General features: G+C 45.2%; 1 protein-coding gene across 2 annotated transcripts in view; it reads right to left on the reverse strand.

The window, feature by feature from the left end:
* DENND1B (DENN domain containing 1B) overlaps window positions 1-17,392 on the reverse strand; it is a 1,279,546-nt gene that overhangs the window by 165,895 nt on the left and 1,096,259 nt on the right. For both annotated transcript variants that reach the window (XM_086954825.1, XM_086954820.1), the window contains 2 exons: window positions 14,790-14,858; window positions 3,371-3,427 (listed from right to left, as the gene is read on the reverse strand). In XM_086954825.1, the coding sequence (XP_086810951.1) occupies window positions 3,371-3,427; window positions 14,790-14,858 (126 nt within the window). The remainder of the gene's footprint in view (window positions 1-3,370; window positions 3,428-14,789; window positions 14,859-17,392) is intronic.

The raw sequence follows: 17,392 nt of genomic DNA on the forward strand, positions 1-17,392 counted from the left end.
TAAAATGATACAGGACGTGGTTTTGCACATGACAAACAGCATTGTCGTCAAGCAGCACCATACTGATTACTGAACACTGAGGTACCCTTCCCATACATTATGTGAGAATGCCTGATGGTTTTCTCATTAACAATGAACACAACCAATATTCTGACTATTTATCAACACAGGGTCAACATTAGCTCTTTCACTGTGATGTCTAAGGAGGCCCAAAATGATTAAGATGCAAATACACAAAAACATGGCAGTACAGGTTTTTGCTAAAAGTGAAATATTATGTTAATTGCTCCTTAATTACCTCATCCAAAATGTTCTAAGAAATCCTCCAAGCTCATCAATAAAGGTAGGATTGTATTGCAGCCCTGGGTGCAGGCCCTCCACTCCAGGTACAAATCCAAGAAAATTATTCCCAGAATATAAAACTGGCATCCTCTGAGAGGTTTCCTCCTAACATTTTGCCTTTAGACCTCTTGGTTTTGCGAACTTCATTTTTTTGTTGCCCAGAGAACGCTGTGAACTTTACCACTGCTAGCCACTGCAAAAGTATTTGTGCTCTCTGCTCAAAGCATGATAACACTGGCTTATACCCAATTGGCATATTTAATTTACTTGTGATACTCCAGTAAAGTGGCACTACGTGTCCCCAGGGCCTCTAAATTAAATGCTATTAGTGTGCCTTTAGCACTGATTGGGCCACCCACTTCAGTAGCCCTTTGAACATGGCTCAGACCCGCCATTGCAAAGCTTGTGTGTGCAGTTTTAAACTGTCATCTTGACCTGACAACGTATACCTTTTGCCAGGCCCAAACCTTTTTAATACATACAAGTTACACATAGGGCATTCCCTGGACAGTCCAGAGGGCAGGGTGCAGTGTATTTAAAAAGTTGGACACAAACTTTTCAGTTTTACATGTCCTGGTAGTGAAAAGCTCTTAAATTCGTTGTTCACTTTTGCAAGGACTATCTCTCACATAGGATAACATTGGAGTAACTTTAGTACACCTTATAAGTGTCATTTCCAAATTGAAAGAGATAACCAGTTCATGTTTCATCTCTCTGGAATCCTAATTTAAAACTAACTTATGGTGAAGTCGGATTTTAATTACAATTCTAAAAATATCACTTTTAGAAAGTTGGCATTTTCTTGCCTTATCCATTTGGGGCTTGCAGCCCGTCTCTGGTCTCATGAATGGATGTGGGCAGGGCACAGCCCCACTTACACTTGAATAGGCTGTGTCCTGCCACCACACAAAGGACTGCATACCCACTGCAATTATTCTGGAGCCAGGAGCAGGAAGACAAGGCAACTGTGCACTTCAAAGGCATGCCTCTAGATGCTTATGACCACTTCAAAGGCAAAACTGTGTATAAAAGAAGGACCTCAGACACCAACTCTTCAGTACACTTCAGCACCTCTGTATACTATGCCAGGAAGAAGGGCTGCTGTGCTGCTACTAGACCTGCCACTCTGCTGAACTGCTGCTCCAAAGGAACTGCTGCTCTGCTGTGGGGACCTGCTGCCCTCTTGCCTGGGGAAAAACTGGACCTGCAACTCCATCATAAGCCCTGGACTCCCGTGTGATCAAAGGGCTAGACTGCTGGAATCCTGATCTGAGCCTTAGGGACATAAAAGGTTCCCCAACCGCTCTTGGACTTATGTTCAGGGAGTACCTGAACCCCAAATAGTGCCTCTCAGGTCCTTGACCCTTGGAGTGGCTATCAAAATCAAGCTTTTGGGCTCTTCGCAACCTTGAACTGATCAGTTCGCACTGGTACTGCACCACTCACGCGAAAATCAGCGCTAGCTGCCTCCAGAACATAACTTCACACATCAAGCATCGATCCCTGTGGAGGACAACCAACGCAAAGCTCCAGCCCAACCGTCCACAAAGCCCATCCTGCTGTTCATGTCACGCCAGCCACCACCAGCGACACTCTCCCTGCTCCATGTGATCCTCACCAAAGTGAACAGGACTCTTGGCGCAAAACCTCAGAAGGTAAAACTTTAGCAGAACTAATCTGGAACTGTATCCACCCACGCTTCATCATGGTCAGTTTGATCATTTGACTTTGACCTGGTCCAGCGCAGCCAGATATCCCAAGTTGAGGCTTTATGCTTTCAGGTGCTATTTTACAGTTTATGATTTAAAAATTCATACCTTAGGTTCTACTGATTAGATTTATGTTATTTTGGTCTTCTTGTATTTATTAAATTTTGCTCTATTTTTCTATCCTCCTGTGGGATTTTTTTTGCGTAGTGTGAACACAGTTTTACTTTTTGAAGTATTGCACAAATACTTTACAATTTGCCTCTAAGTTAAGCCTGAATGCTCTGTTCCAAGCTACTACGGGGTTGAGCATAGGTTAATTTAGGGTTTGCTTTGAGTTTACCCTGTCTAGGATTGTGGTTGCTGCTTGACCAGGGATCACCCCCAGTCAACCACTAACCCAAATTCTAACAGAATAGAACATTACACTAATAATAAGGAAGAAATACATACCAACCCTACAAGGTCCATTAACACAATAACTAAAATATTTAGTGATAAACCTACACGGTGTGGTCCATGAATGTGATACACTCCTAACCTTGTTATGCCTTAGTAATGATTAAAAGTGGTAACAATGTGAGGATTTTTGGGCACATTAGATATATCATCACACATATAATTGAGTGAGCTCATCCTTGGCTCACTTCATGGCACCAACATAGATCACAAAGCTGCGTCATATTGCACCATAGTTCTTCATTTTCCCTTGAGATCTGACCTTTATCTTTATGATTAGCCAGATATTAGTGATAGTGACTGTTGTTATTTTTACCTGGTAAGCTTTAGAAGTTAAAGGTGCAATTATAACAATAAAAACTCATTCTGTTTAAGTTAATAATGAGGGAATCACCACAGATCTCTTGAGCTTCTGGCTTTGGTCGCACTTCAATGAGTTTAAAAAATGTGAAAGGTTTTTATTAAGACTTGTCAGAACTACGGAGTGAAATCAAACAATTACACCTCCTACGTCAGATTTAATGCGACGTACAGCCATGCCAGCCTCAAGATCACAGCTTGAGATAAAGACTTCAACAGCATTTGAAGGAATCACCTTAATGAAAACATGCATCCTGTAAGACGACTATTGAAGCTCTCCGTTATTCAACTATGAAGTATGCAATCAATAGGAAAGACTATTCAGCGGCAACACAGAATGATGGTTACTTCCCCCAGGGCTCGTTATTAAATATGTATCACTGAAGAAAGTGCTAAGCATACCCAAAAAGTCATTAAAATACAAATTGCATTTGACCAACACAGCATAGTTTTCAACTACATTAAGGCAGGTAGATAGGAAAGCAGAAAGGATAGCTTCATACCTTTTGTTTCAACTTGCTCTTCACTTCTCGTATTCCCTGCTTGGCATGAATCTTTGCCTGGGAAAGGTAGGAGAGAAATATTTGACTTTCCTTAGAGCACTATGCAAAGGCCCCCCTTTCATGACCTCACTCAAAGTCTCAACTCTATTTCAGTAAGTGGTACAGGAAAACATATATTTTTAACATATTTCGAAGAAATTATTGTGCTAGGCCCCTTTCTAAAGTAACTTTACTGAAGGCTCGCTGTAAAAAGAGTGAGAGAAAATTGTCACCACAATACTCAAATAAAAAAAATAATCCTCTCTATAAATCTTGTTACTGTACCTATAAAGATTGTATTTGAATCATTTAAAGCCTGTGCAATGAGATATTTGATGTAAGTAGCCATTTGTAAAGATCACGCGTATTAGAGAAGATTTGAAGTTGGCTATTAGAAACATTCAGCATTATTGTCAGGACTCTAGGTTAGATGAATGTGCAAGACAACCAGACTTTAGAATAGATGTAAGTTGGTTAAAAGTCCGGTCTCAAATTAATTCTATTTGCAACACTTGCTTCCCTTTCACCCCTGAAGCTGTATTTCTAGGTACATTATCTGATCATTGGCAAACCCTTTCTCATAACACAGACATTGTGGATCTATTGATTGCCATTGCTTTTCAACAAATAACAAAAAATTGGAAGCACTACACACAACTGGCCTTTCAATCTTGGTGGTACAGTGTATGTTATAACCACTGATTAGATCGTGCCTGTGTATCTCCTATGTCTCTGCTCATAAAAAGAGAACACATGGTATCCTGTGACTATTTTCTTGGACGCCTCTGCACAAAAATCTAACCGTCATCATCCTTCATAGGAAGAGGTTCCCAAACCACCATGACTTATTAATAGTGATAAACTGGTGTTTTATATTTGTATTTATATACTCTCTCTGTCTTCCGATTTAAATTGAAGTTATACCATGTTTTTGTTTTTACAGAAATTCTCTTCCTCTATTATTCGTTATTGTTAAAAAGTTATTACGCCTTTTTATCATCATATGCATTCATTTAATCTCAGTATTAAGGTTTTCTTTGCCCTTATCTCTCCTTTTCCCCTACCTTCCCCCCATCCTTTTCCCTTTCCTCTCTATCATATGGCCTATAACAAGTATTTCTATATGCAACTTTTTTCGATTCATTATGTCTGGCTTTCTTATTGCATGAGTTATATTTCATTTAATGCTTCTTGTTGTTAGATGATAGCCTGTTTTATTACTTGTACTTGGTTGCATTTTCTCAAAAATAAAATCTATGTTTAAAACTTAAAGAATAGATGAATATAAGTGCTTTATCAACAACATTTGTTGTAGGAAGTGGGAGGTTAGTACATTTTACCATTTGAGTATAAATAAGCTAAAAGAGCTTTACTAGATTGGAAGACAAAACCAGGTAGTTCCCCTCTTCAAAGCATTGAGGCACCCAATCACTCATATGGGAGTTTTCATAGATAAGAGCTAGATTTTCTTTTATGAAATATTTTTAGGAACTCTTTAGGGTATATGTATTTCCCTATGAAGCTGCTACTATGTCTTTTGTTAAAGGAATTAGGGCTACCTCTTACATGAGCAGCAATATCTAGGCACTGTGATCATTGGCCATGAAATAATAACAGCCTTTGGTATACTAAGGAGGAAGGCTGCTGTCCAAGGCTGTGAGGCCAAAGGTTTTGGTGAGCTACAAAACTATAACCCCACCAATTTATTGCTTAGGACATCACACCCGATATTCCATAAGACATTACACCTGATCTCCTGCATCACATCGCTAATGTCATTATTTATCTCTTTTTGGTATCTGTTATGTAACACATTAGTTCACGATCTTGGGAGACAACCACAACCTCTGCTTAAAGTGTTTTCTTTAATTCCTATAGTTTTTTGATGACATACTTTGGCACCTGCCCACAGTATCTACTGGGTATGAATTACAGTTATGACCAATAGGCAGTGGCCCATGATTATGGCCTTAGGCCAGTTACTTGCCCCCCAGAGGGGAAGGTTGCATTCTTCAGCTACACCCAACAATCCATCTGGCACATTAACCCAACTGTAAACACTGCCTAACGACTTCTATTGTGACTATTTTAAAAACTATAGGGTTGTACACAAAGTTATATTTCAAACACAGACAGTAGTGCTCTTTTTTTGGATGCCTTGTTTGCAATTCAGCATTTTCAAAATCTCTAACAAAGACAATTTGAATGGGAAACAGTACTTTGGGATCCTCCTATAAATTTTCTTACCCTCAAAAAAACTGTACAAAAATCTCCATGCTTAATCCACAAGTTACTTACCTTCGGTAACGATATATCTGTAAAAAACATTAGTTAGTGTTAGATTCCTCACATTAGAATATCTCATGCGCGTCGGTAGGCGTCGTCCTGTGGCTCCGCGTCGGTCGCCGTGATCGTCGGAATGACGTCGCTGGAGTACTTAGACACCACCCTCGTGCCCGGACGTCAGCTTGTATATAGCTTTCCGCGCCAGGAACACAGAGCCATGCAAGAAACCGACACTGGTGCCATGAAACTAGGGTCCTGACAGGGAAATTCCCTAACCCTAGATATCAGTTCCCAGAACGGGCAGGATGGGTGGGGCGGCGAAGAATCAAACACTTACTCATGTTTCTTACAGATATATCATTACCAAAGGTAAGTAACTTGTGCATCTGAAAGAAACATGTTAGTATTAGATTCCTCACCTTAGAATAGATCCCCAGCAATACCAACCCCAGTGGTGGGTCTGCAAACCAAAATCACACTAGAAAGTCCTGGAGAACTGAAAGGCCAAAGAAGCCGTCTCTCCGTACTTGGCTGTCCAGGCAGTAATGTTTGGCAAATGTGTGCAGCAAGGCCCACGTAGCTGCCTGACAAATGTCCTGCAAAGGGACTCCCCCGTCCCAAGGCAGTAGTAGCCGCCATGGCTTGAGTGGAATGGGCGCGAAGCCCCACAGGAGGCTCCTTTTTAGCCAAGGAATAACAGAACTTGATGCACAAAACGACCCACCGAGAGATGGCCCGCTTGTGCACCGCCCGTCCCTTCTTATCGCCCACGTAACCGACAAAGAGTTGGTCGTCCACCCGGAACTGTTGTGTGCAGTTCAGGTAAAAAGAGAGCGCACGTTTTGGGTCCAGCCAGTGGAGCCTCTCTTCCTCTTTCGAGGGATGCGGAAAGAAGGTGGCCAAGGTAATGGTCTGGCTGCTGTGAAAGGCAGTAACCACCTTGGGTAGAAAAGAAGGACGGGTCCACAGAACAACTTTGTCCGGATGGACAGAGAGGAAAGGAGGCTTAGAAGAAAGAGCTTGGAGCTCACTCACTCTCCTGGCAGAGGTGATGGCAACCAGGAAAGCAGTTTTGAGAGTCTGAAGACGTATAGGACAGTTATGGAGCGGCTCAAAGGGAGCACACATCAGATTAGTTAACACCAGATTCAAGTCCCACTGAGCATTACATACGGAAAAGGAGGAAACATGTGAGTAATTCCTTTCAAGAATCTAATAACCACAGGGGACTTGAAAAGAGAAGGCTGATCAGGAAGCCTCAAGAAGGCTGAAATGGCCAAAAGATATCCCTCGATAGCGCCCAGAGCAGAGTCCTGCCAGGCCAGGGAAAGAAAAAAGTGGAGAACCTCTGAAAGAGGGGCAGAGAGGGGATTCACAGTGTTTGCTGTGCACCATGCCACAAATTTGTTCCACCTGCAGGCGTATACCCTTTTCATGGAGGGACGCCTGGCTGTCAGAATGATTCAGAAAAGGGGGTGGTGATGAACAGAGTGTCTGAATTAAGCAGACCACTCTTACCCAGTCCAAAGATCAGGGCTTGATCCATCACCGTTATTTATCTCACTGCACCATCCCAGCTCAGAACCTGGCTATATGCAAATCAGTCTGTCCCTGGCCCAGTGCATCTTGGGAACAGGGCAGACTAAACTACCAAGCCAATTCTTCACCAGAAAGGAGACAAGCTACCGGGGACCGGTTTCTGGCATTTCAGCCGTCTTCGGCCCGGCTTGCTTGAATCCTGATGGTGCAGTGAGAAAGGGACTCATGTCTGAGTATACCCTGCCACACCTATAGTGGCCAAAAATGATTCAGAAAAGGGGGTGGTACAGAAAAGGGGGTGGTGATGAACAGAGTGTCTGAATTAAGCAGACCACTCTTACCCAGTCAAAAGATCAGGGCTTGATCCATCACCGTTATTTATCTCATATATCTCGTATAAGAATTGGCTTGGTAGTTTGGTCTGCCCTGTTCCCATGATGCACTGGGCCAGGGTCAGACTAATTTGCATGTAGCCAGGTTCTGAGCTGGGATGGTGCAGTGAGCTAAAAAACGGTTATGGATCAAGCCCTGATCTTTGGACTGGGCACCATCCCAGCTCAGAACCTGGCTACATGCAAATTAGTCTGACCCTGGCCCAGTGCATCATGGGAACAGGGCAGACCAAACTACCAAGCCAATTCTTATACTGGGAAGGAAACAAGCTCCGGGGACCGGTTTCTGGCATTTCAGCCGTCTTCGGCCCGGCTTGCTTGAATCCTGATGGTGCAATGAGCAAGGGACTCACATCTGAGTATACCCTTCCACGCTTATGGTGGACAAAAACGATTCAGTAAAGGGGGTGGTGATAAACAGAGTGTCTGAATTAAGCAGACCACTCTTACCCAGTCCAAAGATCAGGGCTTGATCCATCACCGTTTTTTAGCTCACTGCACCATCCCAGCTCAGAACCTGGCTACATGCAAATTAGTCTGACCCTGGCCCAGTGCATCATGGGAGTGCATCCTTCAGTGCAAGTCAGAGCGCCTGCAGCTCCAGAAGGTTAATATGGAGCCGGGACTCCGCCGGAGACCAGATACCTCTGATCTCCGCCTCTCCCATGTGGCCCCCCATCTCAGGAGGGACGCATTCGTCACCACTGTGTGCTCCGGTTGAGGAAGGGAGAGGGATCTGCCACTGACCCAATCGCGGTCCGTGAGCCACCACTGCAACTGTCTCGCAGTGCCCTCCAAGATCAGATCGTGGTCGGATAGGTTGCCGTGATGCTGTGCCCACTGGAACTTCGAGTCCCACTGCAGAGCCCACATCCGCCACCTGGCGTGATGTACCAGCAGGATGCAGAAGGCCATCAATCCCAGAAGCCTTAGGGTCAACCTGACCGAAACCCGGGATAAAGGCTGAAAGATCGGAATCAGAGCCTGAATATCCTGAACCCGCTGCTCGGGAGGATAAACCCGAAACTGGGCCAAGTGTAGAACCGCTCAGATGAAGAGGAGCTTCTGAGAGGGACTCAGATGTGACTTTGGCACGTTGATGGAGCACCCCAGCAAATGCAGGAGGACGGCCGTAGTCTGGAGGTGGGAGACTACTGCCTGGGGCAAGCCCGCCTTCAACAACCAGTCGTCGAGATGGGGGAAGACTGGAACCTCTGATCTGCAAAGATGAGCTGCGACCACCGCCATCACTTTCGTGAACACCCGAGGGGCACTGGTGAGGCCGAAGGTGAGCACGGTAAACTGAAAGTGCTCATGGCCTACCGTGAACCGTAGGTAACGCCGGTGGGCCGGCAGGATAGGAATATGGAAATAAGCGTCCTGCAAGTCCAACGCTATCATCCAGTCTCCAGGGTCTAGGGCAACAAAAACATGAGCGAAGTCAGCATCTTGGACTTCTCCTTCCGGAGGAAGACCTTGATGTTCCTAAGGTCCAAGATAGGGCGCAGGCCGCCTTTGCCCTTCTTGGGAACAAGAAAGTTGTGGGAGTAACAACCACGTCTTCCTTCTGGCCCAGGAACGTGCTTGATGATCCCCTTGGCCAAGAGGGCCGTAACTTCCTCCTGCAGAAGTTATGTTATGTTATGTTAGTATGAATTTGTAGAGCGCACGTTCACCCCAGGGTTTCTTGGTGCTGTGTACCGCTGGGGAACCCGTCCTGGCTTTCCCTGTGAGATGGTCCCTATTGGGCACCTTCAAGGTGAAGCCAGGCATCCCCAGCAGCGAGGGGGCTGTTGTGGACATTAAGCAAGCTATTGCCCAGAGTTGCAGCGTGGGACCCATGATTAGAGAGGCACCGAGGTGAGATTTATCGAGCCCGCTGACATTGGTTCCGTACCCTGCCGCGTCGGGAATTGAACCCTGGTCCCGGGCCAACCTCTGCTTCTGGGTCTGCCGCCTCTAACCGGTGAGCCACACTTCTGCAAGTGATCCCCCAACATGCGGTGGTACTGCAGGAGGGGTTGTCTCGAAGGGAAGGGAGTAGCACCTTCGGACGATCTGCAGCACCCACCTGTCCTAAGTGATGGTATGCCAGTGGAGCAGGTGATGGCGAACTCTGCCTTCCAGTGGAGTGGAATGGGCCTGAAAGCTTGGACTAGGAAGGCTTTGAGGCAGATGCTGCAGGAGCAGATGTGGACTGACCGGCTCTCTAACCCTTGCTACGTCACGGCAGAATGCACGTCCGCAACCGCGTTGAGGTTGGTTCTGCGGCCTCTGGCTGGACGAACGTGCGGGGGTGCCCCTTCCGTGGCCACGAAAGGAGCGAAAAGCAGAAGTTTGCTGGAGCTGGGCCGACAGGCCCAAGGATGTGGCCGTAACCCTGGAGTCCTAAAAGCGCTCCAGCGCGCTATCTTCCTTGTCACCAAAGAGGCGACGGCCATCAAAAGGCATGTCCATGAGGGTACTCTGGACATCCCCTGAAAAGTTGGTGGACCTAAGCCAGGCGTGACGACAAATCGCCACCGTCGTTGCAATCACTCTACCTAGCGAGTCCGTGGTATCAAGTCCACATCTAATGGAGTACCGTGCTGCATCCAGCCCCTCAGCAAGAGCCTGGGCGAGCCATGTCTTGGCCTCCTCCGGACACTGGGGCAGCACGTCCGCCACCGTATCCCACAGAGAGTGGGTGTAACGGCCCTAAAGACATGCGGTATTAATGGACTGCAACCCTAGACTGAAAGAGGAAAACCGTTTCTTGCCAAACAGTTCCAGCCTTTTGGAGTCCCGGTCCGGGGGTGCAGTAGGGAATGCAGTTTGGGACGTGGAGGCCTGGATAATCAGGCTCAGGGGTGGGGTGGGTGGATGGAAAGCAGGGGTCTCCCGGAGCTGGGCGGGGCGCCGGGCCATGTTCCGATCCACAGGAGGAACTGTGGTGGGCTTGGACCAAGTGCCCATCCGAACGTCGGTGAGGGCCTCATTAAACTGCAGCAGAGGCACCGAAGAGCTTACTGGCGGCTGAAGACCCTCAGTGAGGAGGTTAGTCCTCACGGCCGCTGCAGGGAGCTCAAGGCCCAGGGCCTTGGCCACCTTGCGCAGCACCACAGCATAAGTTGCTCCCTCCTCCATAGCCACGGAAGGAGGAGAGAGAAAACCAGTGTCAGGTGAAGTGTCTAGACCACTGGCCTCCCCTAGCTCATCTGCCCAGTCCTGACTAAACTGGCACTGCTGTGCCAGAGGGTCCTCAGACCTCTCCCAGTCCTCCCCTTCATCTGTGTCCTGATAAACGGGCAAAAATGACGGAGCCGGGGAATAGGTGAAAAGCTCACCAGTCGGAGATCACGCCGAGTGGCGCCGCTCCTACGCCGAGCACGGGCCGGGGATGTCGTCATACGAGGACGGCACCGGAGGTGGCACCGAGGGGGTCAGCGCCAGCGGAGGAGTCGTAAGGTTAAGTGGCTTCGACCGGGATCCAGGTCTGGGCCCTGGGGCGCTGGGACCGAAGTCGCCGGCGGCGCCGGGGCTGAAGCCGCCGGCAACACAGGGCTAGGACCCCCAGTCGGATCCGTGGGCCTGAAGGTCTCGGCGGCTGAAAGAGTCCTCAAGGCCACGAGGAAGTCTCTGATCTGCTCCGGACTCACATTGAGCCCAGGGACTGGAGGGTGTGGGGCTGGATGCAACTGCGCGGGCCCCGCCGGAGCCAAGTGGGCGGCGCCACCCGAACCCTTGGCCGAGTCATGAGACCGGCGAGGGGAAGTCGAAGAGTGACAGTGCTTCTTCGACTTTTTTTTGCCATGCCTCGACTTACCTGAGTGCGAGGACTTGGATCCAGATGATCGATGAGGACTGTGGCTCCGCGATCGGTTCCACGACTTCCTCCTCGACCGGGGCCTCGAGCAGCGTAGAACCGACTGCCGGAGCTCGAGGAACTTACGGGAATGCTCCCGCCTAGCCTTCGACGTCAAGGCCCGGCAGTCCGGGCACGACTGGTCATCGTGGTCTGCCCTCAAAACAGTAGAGACGCCGGCGGTGGGGCTCGGTAACCGACATCAGCCGGTGACTGGCGTCTCAGGGCTTGAAACCGAGCATCCCTACTCGCACCAGGAGTCGAGTCGACTCTAAAAGATAGATAAAAAATGTCCAAAAAGTTAGTCAAAAAATGACTAAGGGTACGCTCTTTTCGGATCAGCGCTTCCTGGCACGGAAAAAAGAACAGACGTCAGCGCGCCAGGGCGGCGTCTAAGTACTCCAGCGACGTCCTTCCGGCGATCACGATGCCAACGACGGAGCCACAGGACGACGCCTACCGACGCTCAGGGGTACTGCTGCCAAAAACTTTCCGGATCCAGTCTGACGCCTGGGGATATTTTAAGGTGGGGAATCTAACACTAACGTGTTTCTTTCAGATCTTAATTTTCGTCGAATGGGGTCAGTTATTAGCAATTTCTTTTCCCTATGGATTACCACAGGTTACTTACTGTCACAGGGCACACAGAGTTTATCACAATGCAACAGGGTCATTCTTGTGGGAGTTTACTGAAAATTTCAACACTGGGATACATTAAAACCACATACCAGAGGCAATGGTGGTCTCGAGGTTCGGCAATTTGAATGATGCTAGACAGGGTGATGGAGTAATGATGAAGCTGGTATGGTAAGGAGCTCTTTATGTACATTGTCGCAAGTCATGTCTAAGCACAATTGCTCAAATATCCGCAAATGGAATGTATTTATTATTCATAGTTAAAATTGACAAAAACTTTTTTGAGTCTTACTTTATTATCTGCAAGAATCTTTTTTTTGCATGCCCCATTATAAATACTTTCTTACTTTCTACTTATGAACGATATTAATTAAAAATGACTTTCCAAACAATTGATAAATGCCATTGCCATCAACAGTTTGATTTATTCATAAAAGACCCGCTATTCATAAGGCGACCCAGTGAATAGTAAAGCCAAAGGCCGAGAAGAAGATTTGCAAAGGAAAAATATTTCTTGTCAGGTGTATTGTACCCTCATTCCGCAAATATCAAATCCTCTCACCCGGACACTTTTCAAGGAACACAACATTTGCCAAATGGGGAGGACTTTAAAAAAAGGCCTTTGTTGAGTTTCAGAAAGAGATCATAGAGGAATTGCTTAGTTTGACAGAAAAGAAACTACAGGCGGATGCTCCGTTTGGGTTTTTTGATGCTTAGTCCAAAAAATGCATTTTGGGAAAGTCCCTTTATGCTATATTGAAAGTCAGTGACTGATATCTATAGGAGTGCCATTTTTGTACATGTAAAAGATAAGGCACTTTCCTCAAAAACACAGTCAACTACTTCTAAAATATGTTTTCACTAGGATTTAATACATTTTAAATGAAAACTCAACAAAGAGCCCTGTCTTTTTTACGGCAAGAGTGGGTTTCATCCACTTACAATCATTTCTTCTGACCATTTTACTAGTAAATTCATGATATATATTAATGTTACAGTTACACAGCATACCACGATTACAACCAAAACAATCAAAGCAGACAACACACATCAGTAAAACACTGGATACTTAATCATCAAACCATACTTACTTACATTTAATTAAATGTATTGATGCATACGACTGTTCTATGCTTTATAAACACGCAAAGCAATATGTTATTTTAATTACTTAATGATTAAGAATCTAACTAGCAGAATAATTAAAAAGGCAACATGTCCCGTCAATGGGAAAGGGAGATGAAATGGACATTTATCGAGACACGAGTTGTTTCTTGATGGAAAGCAAACCTTGTTTGTTAGCATATCAAGCAAATGCTATGGGATTGGTCTACATTTTCAAAGATTTGTGTGCGATTTCCTTTATGTGGTTATTTTCCCAAAAAACAGTAAAGGTTCTACCCAATAGAAAGGTCACTGGAACAGGCAAAATATTGGACGGTGCAGATACTCTGGACAAGGACAGACTGCCAGTGGGGCAGGAGTACATGAACCGTGGGACAAGTGGGCACAGACAGACACATTGATCCAAGGGTGCACTGGGACATGACGATAGACATGTAGGCAAACGTCAATCAAATGAGGCATGGAGCAATTCGAAAACTAAAACAGGAGCACACACAGACTGAGGTAGGGAGACACCCACAATAGTGGGCTCACAGCCCATATCAGCAAAACACTGATGAAGAAATAAAGAGACACCAGGACATGGTTACACAGACACTGGACTAGTAATATACAAGTACTGGGGCAATATTAAAGTGCCCTTCTGCCAAAGAGTCACAGACACTCGGCTCTTAAAATGATTATAATTTATATAGTGACAAGGCAATGCAGCATTCAGGAAGACAGGGACATATGCAAAAATACACAAGGACGGAGACAAGGGTATACAGGTATTGAACTATACTTTTTATACTATTTAATCTTCACCAGATAACACCCAGATCTGTACATTAGGTATTAAAGCACACGTCAACCGAGATAATTACTTTACATTTCAAGAATTTTACATAATTGCCCTACTTTTGTATAGAGTCCACATATCAACCTAGCATACAGCATGGCCCTGCATGGCATGTTTAGGGATGATCAAGGCTTAATGGATGCTGTGCAAATGGAATGGGAATTACGGGAGGGTCTCGCACAACCTAGTGAAATGCTTGTATGTATGCAATCTGATTTTTATAGCATAACCCAATCTACAAAGTAACATAGAGCTCTACTGGCTGAAATTCAAAGTGAGTGACAGATACAGCAAGCACTGTGGAGGGAATGACAGGAAGGCTTGAAATACCGAGGAAGAAGGGTGCAGGGGAGGGGACAGAAGGGGGTGTATAAGACAGGAGGGGGTAAAAAGACAGGGGACAGGTCTGGAGAGGGGGTCAACTGAAAGATCTACCAGTTGAAACTAACTGAAGGAACACATTTACAACAGATGTGGGATAGAGGGGCAGGAGAAACTGAAACCCTGCAGCTTGGAAAGCAAGATGGGGATCTCTTTAGGTTTGCCAGGAGGTTATACATGCATATATTTTTTTTACTCAGGTACTAGTGACCCCTGACTTAAAATGGCATCATAATTTCCCACTGATATTTCTCAGGCACTCCTAAAACAACCACAACCCTACTACAAGCCAATACCTGACAAATACCGCATAAAATGCTGTCCAAATGAACTTACAAATTTGTACGCCGTCTTAACAGCAGGAGTCGCTTTGGTCATAGCTGTGTTGATGAGTGCACCACCTTTCTGTTTGATACAAACACATATTTATTAGCATACAAGAAAAGAACACAACAAAACAAGCGGCCACTTAAAAACATTTGTAACAATTTTCATTTTAGTCTTCTGAAGGTGCAGACGTAGTTCTATGGATGTTGACAGTGCACAGTGCTGTGGTGATAGGACCCTAGAGCACAATGGGCTTATGCAAATTTGGTGACACTGCTGGATTGCATAAAACTGCAGGGTTTGTACTCAAAGGAGAATGGTTAAGAGGCTGGAAGCGGATTTTGAACACTTTGTATGAATTACACACTACAACGAATCATAAATGACAAAACATGCAATAATAATGTGAATAAATAGGACCGGATTCTGAGTTATGGTAGGCAAAGACAGATTCTTGTGCCTGTCTCTGTAAGTGGTCAGGAGGTGGGTTGGAATACATTTCAAATTAAGTGGAAGGGCAAAGAAAGAAAACTTCTACATCAGTTTATGCTGATGAAGAACGGGCCTGCATTGTGGGCTGTCTGCCTTGAAAAAATGATCTATAGAGAACTACCTTGTAGTAAATAATTCGATAACAGCTACTATTGTCCTTGGGGCACGATTATGCAAAGAATGTAGTGGATGTACTTAAGGCCTGTGAAATTCAGCTGAAAAGATATTTGATGATAAGTAAACTGTTAATAAGAATACAATAACAAGCCTTTGCAATGCAATAGGTCTCGCATTAGGTACGTTTGAGCTATTGGTATTGTAAATTACGAATTTTTTATTTTTGTGTTGGTTTTGAAAATAGCGAAATGAATAGCTTTGTCATTTACAATGCCAATACTTTTAATTTTTGCAAATGTGACACCTATAGCATTTGTAATGCAACATGTTTTGTATTTACGTGACTTAGATGTATTGATATTACAAGTAACAATGGTTTGTCATTTTTTAAAATAATTAATACTTAAATAAAAGTTATTGTCATTTATAATGGCAATATCTTAAACTTTTGTAAGTAGCTTTTGTGTGGATTATGTTCAGTGTATTTTATTGTGACGAAATATTAACATCTTTTGGTGACATTTGTAATAAAGCTTGAAACATTGAGAGAACATATCTGAACCAGTTGTTGTTGAATTGTTGCACAGATTGATGCTGTGGTAGTGCATAGTGATGTTGTGGTGCCCCTGAGTGATGCTGTGGTGGTGAGATAGATAGAGTGAGGGCGATAGATAAATAGAGGGAGGGCGATAGATAGATAGAGTGAGGGCGATAGAGAGATAGAGTGAGGGCGACAAATAAACAGATAGATAGAATGAGGGCGATAGATATACAGATAGATAGAGTGAGGGCGATAGAGTGAGGGCGATAGAGTGAGGGCGATAGATAGATGTGTGTGGTGTGTGTGGTTGTATGTGGTTGTATGTGTGCGTGGTTGTGTGTGTGTGTGTGGTTGTGTGTGTGGTTGTGTGTGTAGTTGTGTGTGTAGTTGTGTGTGTAGTTGTGTGTGTAGTTGTGTGTGTAGTTGTGTGTGGTTCTGGGTGTGTGGTTGGGTGTGATTGTGTGTGTGTATGGTTGTGTGTGTCTGTGTGTGTATGGTTGTGTGTGTGTGTATTAGCACTAGAGTCCCCTGCTCGTTTCACTGCACACCCACTGAAAGCCAGCAAGCCCAGCAGCGATACAGTGGGCGTGTCTGCAGGAGCGATAGATGAGGGAAGAGTCTAGATAGTGTTATTTGGTAGATCGTATTAGTTAGATGTACCTGCGTTGGCATCTATAAACGGTCAAGCGCCTTTGAGTGAATCAGTCTCATGCTTCTGTGCCAATCTCTAATCTTAAGAAGAATTACTAGTGACCTAGTCCCCTTGTAACATTAATTATTTTAGCCATCTTTCACTACGGGCAGGGTGCTTTGGAGGTGGCTTGTGTGCTGCTGTTCAAAAAGGTTCCCTTTCCTCAACTCACTTCTCTGGCTTCAGCCCTCGTATGGCGGGGAGCTGGGGAAGGGAGATCCAGACTGATTCAGCTTCACTTAATTATACAGGGAAGTGACTCCACTTTTATTCTGTGGGCCAAATCCAAAACAGCGGCCAGACTCAGCTTCCAGTTTTAACACTCGACAGATTCCATTTTCAACTGCGGGAAACAATTTCATTAGGGTTTTCAGAACACAACTTGGCTCATCAAAGTTCAGAATGAGAACATAGGACTCCGATCCCATTAGGATCCATTACTAATTCTGGAGATGCAGAAAGGAGACACAACTTCACTTTCAGCCCTATAGGGGAAAGGAAGCTCTCGCTCACAGCATGCTAAATATCACACCTGATAAGAATGGCTAAAACTTGAACTCTTCATCTATTCTCAAGGCTCTGCTGTGCTCAGAGAAGGTCATAGATGCTATGTTTGCTGCAGAAACAACACTTCCGGCGACACACAACGTGAATCCACGTAACTAACTATTGTATCAATTTAGTTCGAAAACCTAAAATGACAGCGATGGGAATAAAAGATTACACCAGATGTAGTACTCCCTTTTCAATAGATAGAAAGTACGTCTTCCA

This window comes from Lissotriton vulgaris, chromosome 1_1, assembly GCF_964263255.1.
Source record: "Lissotriton vulgaris chromosome 1_1, aLisVul1.2, whole genome shotgun sequence".
Lineage (NCBI taxonomy): Eukaryota > Metazoa > Chordata > Amphibia > Caudata > Salamandridae > Lissotriton > Lissotriton vulgaris.